Here is an 8,005-nt window from a genome sequence, read left to right as displayed (position 1 = left end):
TCTATCCAAAGGTACAGAACCCCTTTTACTGAGCCTGGTCATTGCCTCTACCATCCGCTGGTCCCTGCTCCTAACCTCCTGCATTGCATCTTGCCAGTCACCTAACATCAAGGGCACCCCACCTAACACCAGGCAGGAGCCCCCCGAGGGAAGAACGGGTGTGCCCTCCATTCACTGCACAGCACAGGGTTATGACTGCTACCACCATCATAGCCACTACTACTCCTCCCACTCTTGCCTTCCCTGTGGAGGAAAGTGGAAGAGAGTTTCGAAATCGCATCCACACGCTGCCGAGGAAACCTGCTTTACATCTGCGGTAACATGCTGGTCTTCTGAATGGAAACTCCCAAATCGCCACGGTTACGTGTCGGATCCGCCATCCTCCTGTAACGGAGCAGAACACTGGAATTCATTAGCGCTGACGTGAACAAGCCCTAAACTGACTGGTGTTGCAGGTTTTCAATCTGGAAAACGTCAATAGCTGCTGCGGGTTTTACCCATGGTATTCGAGGTCTGCAACGCAAAGGCTGAAAACAGCGGAAAACCCGCTGTGATCCCGACAGCGATGCCACCTCAAAAAACGTCCTAGTCTCACCATATGATCTCACCAGGTTTTCGTCCTGGTCTCACCATATGTGGTCACAGTCCAACAGACACAGCTCTGCTGCACGCAAATGGCAGAAGTAGCTCTGCTTAGAGATGAGCGAACTTCTGTTTTAAGTTCGGCGTCTAAAGTTCGGCTTCCGGTTAGCGGAGGATCCCGATATGGATTCCGAATTCCGTTGTGGTCCGTGGTAGCGGAATCAATAATGGTCATTATTGATTCCGCTACCACGGACCACAACGGAATTTGGAATCCATATCGGGATCCTCCGCTAACCGGAAGCCGAACTTTAGACGCCGAACTTAAAACAGAAGTTCGCTCATCTCTAGCTCTGCTGCAGATAAATGACGGACACAGCTCTGCTGCATTCAAACAAATGGCAGACACAGCTCTGTCACAGGCATATAAGGGCTCATTCACACAATCCTATCAGTTTTTGCGGATCTGCAAAACACGGATAACGGCCATGTGCCTTCCGCCTTCTTCATGATAGAAATGCTATTCTTGACCACAAATACGGACAAGTATAGGGCATGTTCTATCTTTTTTGCGGGGCCACGGAACGGACATACGAATGCGGACAACACTCGGTGTGCAGTCCGCATATTTTGTGGCCCTATTGAAATGAATGGGTCTGCATCTGATCCGCAAAAAATGCGGAACAGATTTGGGCAGAAATATATGGTTGTGTGAATGGGCCCTTAAAGACAACTGCTGCACAGACACAGCTCTGCTGCATAGAAATATTAAGACATATCTTTGCAGCACACAAATGACAGCCACAGCTCTGCTACATGCACATAATTGCTGCACATAAATGACAGACACAGCTCTGCTGCAAGTACAAAAGAGACATAACTGCTACACAAAATGCATGTACACAAATGACAGACACAGACAGCTCTGCTTCATTCACACTTATGACAGACATCGCTCTGCTGCATGCAGAAAAATGACAGACACAGCCCTGCTTCATGTATACATATGACAGACACAGCCCTGCTTCATGTATACATATGACAGACACAGCTCTGCTGCATGTACACATATGACAGACACAGCACTGCTGCATGCAGATATATGACAGACACATCTTTGCTGCATGTATACATGACAGACACAGACAGCTCTGCTTCATGCACACTTATGACAGACACAGCTCTGCTGCATGTACACATATGACAGACACAGCTCTGCTGCATGTACACATATGACAGACACAGCTCTGCTGCATGTACACATATGACAGACACAGCTCTGCTGCATGTACACATATGACAGACACAGCTCTGCTTCATGTACACATATGACAGACTCACTGACTACCCTTATTGCTAAGCCAGAGCCTGACTCCTCCCACACACGTGACTAATCACATGGTCAGGACGTCATCAAAGGTCCTTTAGCCCACCACGGTTTAGCCTCTGTCTCCGGTGAGTTTCTCTTTTATGAGATCTTATTACAATAAGATGGGGGGAGGGGATGAGATGTGATATAAGAGCAGGGGGAGCGGGGTGAGGGCAGGGGGCAGGGAGGTGACGCTGGGTGCGGGCAGATTGGGTTGCCATGGAGACAGGAGGACACAGCTTAGCTCCTAAACTGCTCCTGTGGAGACCCTGGACAGCTTTGTATGTAGCAGAGCTGGGGAGCTGCCTCATTAGTTACATACAGAGCTCCTAGAAGTAATATACCCTAGTGCTACTGCTAATTGGGGGGCCTACCTGTCACATGACTGCGCTGTCCAGTCCCTGTAATGTCCACGGTGACATCATTATACGGCAGGCGTGGGACGGCGCAGTCACCTGATGGCCCTTTTTTCATCGCCTCTTTAGCGTTGATTTAAAAAAGTTACTTTTATTTCTAAAAACGCCTCAATCTAGCGAGCAGTCGGTATATAGGGCATCACATGCCTTCATTATGGGGGGGCTCAGAAGTCTAATAAAAATGATGTTCCAAACTGCAGATTTCACACATTTTTGCAGAAACACGATTTTGGGGGGAAATTTGCCACGAAAAAGTTCCAACACTCGGTTTGCCATGCCATTGCGACAAGGTTTAGTTGCAGCTGCCAGTTTCCGAAAAGTGGGCGAGGCTGCAGACTTCAGCATATTTATCATTTATGCCAAAGACTGGCATAAATGAGGGCTGAAATCTTCGTCAGCTACGAACAGTAGTAGCTTTCAGCCTGGCGCGCGGACTGCCGGAGGAGGCATGTAGTAAATTCCTCCTCCGGTAGCGCAGGGCCCGGCGTAGGATCAGGGCCAGAGTCTTATCAGGCTTCTGGAAATCTCCCATGTAGATAAGGCGATGTCTTATACATCATTGAGACCTATTGAAAGATGCCATCATTTTAGGAGGGGTGGGTCTAGTGTGGCCCCTACAAGTCCATAAGCTGCCAGCGATAATGTGCCGCACTGGCACTTGACTGCTGCAGCCAATCAGTGGCCTTAGTGGTCACATATCATACTAATACTGCTCGATGATGATAATTCCTAAGGGACAAAACTGCTGAGGCCACCGATTGGCTGCAGCAGTCATGTGCCGATACAATGAGTCATCCCAGGCAGGTGACCGCCATAGCATCAGTGCTGGATCGGCACGGGTGCTTTTTTTTTGAAAACTCCAGGGAGAGGTGACACAGGGACAGTTGCACACGTGTTACCATGTGACCGCTGCATTTCCTGGACTGACTCGAGCTCGCTACATCCTTAAAGGGAGTCTTTCACCTAAAATCACCATTATAAAACACTAACATCAGGATCTCCATTACATTCCCCATATTAGAATGCTGCCTTCCATATTGCTGTCCATCGCCGATTTTCTCAGAAAAACACTTTTATTCAATATGTTAATTAGCTTCTGGAGGTGCCCAGGCCCCTTGTCGCTTTTCATACGAAACCCCTCCCCTTACACCCCTCTCACCCGCCCTAGGTTCTTCTGATTACGTCTTCCTCTTAGGGCTCATGCACACGACTGTGCCGTTTTTTGCAGTCCGCAAATAACGGATGCCGCCAGTGTGCCTTCCGCAATTTGCGGGAACGGAACAGGAGACCCATTATAGAAATGCCTATTCGCGAAAACGGACAACAATAGGACAGGACTCATAATTTTTGCGGGGCCACGGAACGGAGCAACAGATGCGGACAGCACACTCCGCATCTTTTGCAGACCCATTAAAATGAATGGTTCCGTATACAAACCATATACGGAATCAAAATACGGCTCGTATACGGAACGCAGAAAACTTTCTTGTGCATGAACCCTTAGTGAGAAATCCAGCGCCAGCGCCGTTCAACAGATTCGCCGCGCCTGCGCAGTTCATTCCCCATTATGGGCAGAGGCACAAGGCCCGGCTTGATCGGGATGTACGGGCCGGCACATGCGCATTAAACGCTCTTGTGCCTCTGCCCATAATGGGGAATGAAATGCGCAGGCGCGGCGAATCTGTTGAACGGCGCTGGCGCTGGATTTCTCACTAAGAGGAGGACGTAATCAGAAGAACCTAGGGCGGGCGAGAGGGGTGTAAGGGGAGGGGTTCGTATGAAAAGCAACAAGGGGCCTTCAAAAGCTAATTAACATATTGAAAAAAAGTGTTTTTCTGAGAAAATCGGCGATGGACAGCTATATAGAAGGCAGCATTCTAATATGGGGCATGTAATGGAGATCCTGACGTTAGTGTTTTATAATGGTGATTTTAGGTGAAAGACTCCTTTTAAAGGGGTTGTCCCACGAAAAATATTCTACCGTTTTCAAACCAGCGCCTGGATCTGAATACTTTTGTAATTGCATGTCATTAAAAATGTATTATGGCCACAATGAAATCTGTCTGTACAGCGCCACCTGCTGTCTGCTTTTTTCCTAATTTCTCTGTCCTGCTCTCGGAGACTGAAGCTCAGTTTCAACCGCCACCCGCTGCAACAGACAGGACCCCCCCCCCCCCTTGAGAAAGGACCCCCCTTCCCCTATGCTGACAGCTTGGAATACATTTTGCAGAACAATAAAAGCAATGACTGGTGAGATCTCCGGATCCATGTGAGGTACAGGACTGGGTCTAGCTTTATTAAAGATTGTCATCTACTATATGATGTCTATTGTAAAGCGCCATTAATTCCATGGCTCTGTACATCCAGCTGGGGTAACACAGAAATAAAAGACGCAGTAAACAAGAAACTATTGACAGACTGGTACAGAGGAGCTTACAATCTATAAGGGAAGGGGAGAACCCAGTAGGTGAGGGGTTAATTCATTTACTGGTCTGTGATGTTGTGTGTTCCAGTCCATTCGCAGGTCTACCGTCCTGTACTCAGCATCATTTCAGTACGGGACTGTGGACCCGTATTCAGACTGGGACTCGCAGCATTAGAAAACACAATGCCGTTTGGGTCAGTCCGGGAAATGATCGTATCTTCAGAACTGAACACGCTCATGTAATACCGGCCTGATGATGGGAGTAGTGTACACAGAGATTCCCTCCGGCCCTGCACTAGGCCTCTGCAGCTATTCTGCACTGTGGTTACCATATATGCTGCAAGACGTTCCCCATCAGCATACCGCTATTTTTAAGTGCATAGGAAAGCACAGCAGACCTCACAGAGGGCGTCCCAAAAAAAAAAACCCCACTGTAATGTTACTGCGAGGCAGGGATCAGCAACCTCTGGCACTCCAGCTGCTCGGAAACTACAACTCCTAGAATCCTCTCTTCACTTCTATGGGAGTTACAAGAATAGCCGAGCAAGTGTGCATGCTGGGAGCTGTAGTTTCACAGCAGTTAGCATGCTGATCCCTGGTGTAAGCGGTTAGCAGTAATGATGGCGGTATTCTCTTTCATTGGATCACTGTCCATACAGATATTAGACGCCCTAATTCCCTCCCGCAGAGTCTTCCGTAATTCCATCTGTAGCTCATTCCTCCCACATCCCTTTATCTTTTTCTTTCCTTTTCCTAAGCTCATGCTCCCTTTTACCGTGAAAGCCTCCATTATCTGTGTGCCCACACTTCACTGCCACGCCTGGCACAATGTCAGCAATTCTTTGGCATCTACAGAAAGGCCGCATTGTTTTTAGACGTTATCGTTTTACAGTATAACCCCCAATATCTCTGGCTCCTGGCCTGTCTGCTGAAGGTAAATATGAAATAGTGTGCCACCCAAACGGAAAAGAGGTACGGATAGATATGATGGGGCGAGGGTCCGATTACGTGGGCGATCGATGGTGATCAGCACTTGTTAGGTGCTGTTTACGTGGGGGATGAATAATCGTTAAAGGGGTTTTTCGGGGAGTACAATATTCACGACCTATCCTCAGGATCAGTAGGGCTCTGACTCTCAGCATCCCCGCCCATCACCTGTTTGGAGAAGCCACTTCACCTTCATTGGTCACGTGGATTATATGCAGCTCAGTCTCATTCAAATGAATGGGCCTGAACTGCCATACCAAGCACAGCTTCTAGATAATGTACGGTGCTGTGCCTGGAACCCACCAATCAGATCTCCTCCTGAGGAGAGGCCATTTATATTCACTCTGGAAAATCCCTTTAATACGAACTTTCGCCTCCACACCGTTTATTTTTTTTTGGGTGATCGGCAGTATAGTTACACTGGCAGTGATCAGGAATGAGCCTTATCCATTCCTGATCATCTGTCTGTGTAAAAGCACCATAAGCCTTGCGCCTGAATATCCTGTCCACTTATTTTAAACCACTCGTGGTCATATTCTATGTCCTGTAATGGTCAGTTGACTGAAGCTGAGACTGAGCTGCAGTACCTGACATAGCCTCTAGAGGGGGGAACAAAGCAGCCCCCAGAAATCTTATATGGCCCGTTTAAAGGTTTTTTTCTGAGCTTTCTTAACTGTAGATAGGTCATCAGTATCTGATTGTTGGGGGTCCGAAACCCGGGACCCCCCATTGATCAGCTGTTTGAGAAGGCACCAGTGCACTCAGCTCAACAGCAGCTGTGCTTGGTATTGCTGCTCAGTCTCATTCACTTCAATGGGACTGGGCCCCTCCTAGGCAATGTGACCGATGAAAATGACATCACATGGCCTAGGCAAAGCTGTGAGAAGACCGCTGATCAGACCCCATCCCACCAATCCCATACTGATGACCTAACCAGAGGAAAAATCTCGAAAAAACGGTTTAAGTCCCCAAAACATTCAGTCATGGAGCAGTAGATGCCTGGGAACAGGCTCGTCATCACAGGGTCCACAGTTTGTAGCTGGGGGAGTTTCCAAAATTTCACCGTATTCTTTTAATACATTTTGTGATCTCTTTGCTAGGAACCATCATGCTTGTTCCAATATTTACCCTGAAGTTGAATCACAAAATCAACCCTCGCATGGTGACCGTGGGAAAATATGACGGAACGCACCCATGTTTGACTGCAGCCACGCAAGCTGGAAAGGTATCAGATAGAGGCGCTGGGCCGTCCTCCACCATAAGTCATTTTTTTAATTACATATTAACAGCCTATATGTTCATCTTCTAAGTACGGTCATTTTCATTTTTTCACAAACAAAAAAACCTGGAAGATGGTTTTATGAAGTCACTGCTTCCTGTCATGGCTCTTTAACTTCCTGCTTTGTTTGGACTTTTAGCATGGCAGTCGGACCATCACTCTGACCAGAAAGGGAAGGGGGATGAGTGAGTCCTTTAGAGCATCAGACATCACACTGAGAAGAGCAATGCTCTCCTGTGGGCATCTTTATCTAGTCCTATCAAGAGAGCAACAGAGCTGTCATACTGTAGTCCCAATTCTACACCGACTATTATTTTGGCAGGTAACATCTTCCCCTCATAGCAGCAGTAACCTGACAATGGATTACCTATCTATATTGGAGGTATTATCATCTGTGCCGAGTGCTACAGAACGACAATACAGTTAGGACTGCTACAGAAGGATTTTGTATTTATTTTAATGGTATAGTACTACCAAAATGAAAAAGAAAAACTAGAAAAAAAATCTATAAACAGTTTTTCTATGAATTTTGAGTAAAAAAATATACCACTTTCTTATGGAAGTGTCCCTTTAACAGGAGGTATCAAGATGTTCCTACCCACAGCTACTTGAGGGTAAAAAGGCTGGAAAGCCAGAGGCCTAATTAGTCATAATTAAGACACATGAAATAAACAGCGTTACGACAAGTCCTTAGCTTCATATTTAAAAGGGTTTTCCAGTATTTTTTTTTACTGGTGGCCATTACTGGAGATCATATTTGGCCCGGAGCCATGTCCCTCACTCCTCCTCATGGATCATTTTATTAATTCATGCTGTATTTTTAGGTAACAATCCAGACCACGACCTTGTCTGATGAGTCCACTGTACTGCCTTAAAAAGTCCAAGTCCTGGTCTCCAGGACTGCACCTGTTTACATACAATCCTCCCATAGAAGTCCTATTTGTATG

The 8,005-nt window shown here is 47.0% G+C and overlaps 1 protein-coding gene across 1 annotated transcript in view; it reads left to right on the top strand.

Annotated features, from left to right (window-relative positions):
* Positions 1 to 1,952: 1,952 nt before the first annotated feature.
* BBS2 (Bardet-Biedl syndrome 2) overlaps positions 1,953 to 8,005 on the top strand; it is a 48,686-nt gene continuing 42,633 nt past the window's right edge. Inside the window, exons 1-2 of the mRNA XM_040410282.1 lie at positions 1,953 to 2,037; positions 6,880 to 7,004. Of these exons, the coding sequence (XP_040266216.1) occupies positions 6,888 to 7,004 (117 nt within the window). The 5' untranslated portion in view covers positions 1,953 to 2,037; positions 6,880 to 6,887. The remainder of the gene's footprint in view (positions 2,038 to 6,879; positions 7,005 to 8,005) is intronic.

This window comes from Bufo bufo, chromosome 10, assembly GCF_905171765.1.
Source record: "Bufo bufo chromosome 10, aBufBuf1.1, whole genome shotgun sequence".
NCBI classification, from domain to species: domain Eukaryota; kingdom Metazoa; phylum Chordata; class Amphibia; order Anura; family Bufonidae; genus Bufo; species Bufo bufo.
The sequence above is the reverse complement of the archived record's forward strand: the minus strand, read 5'-3'. Positions and strand labels throughout refer to the sequence as shown.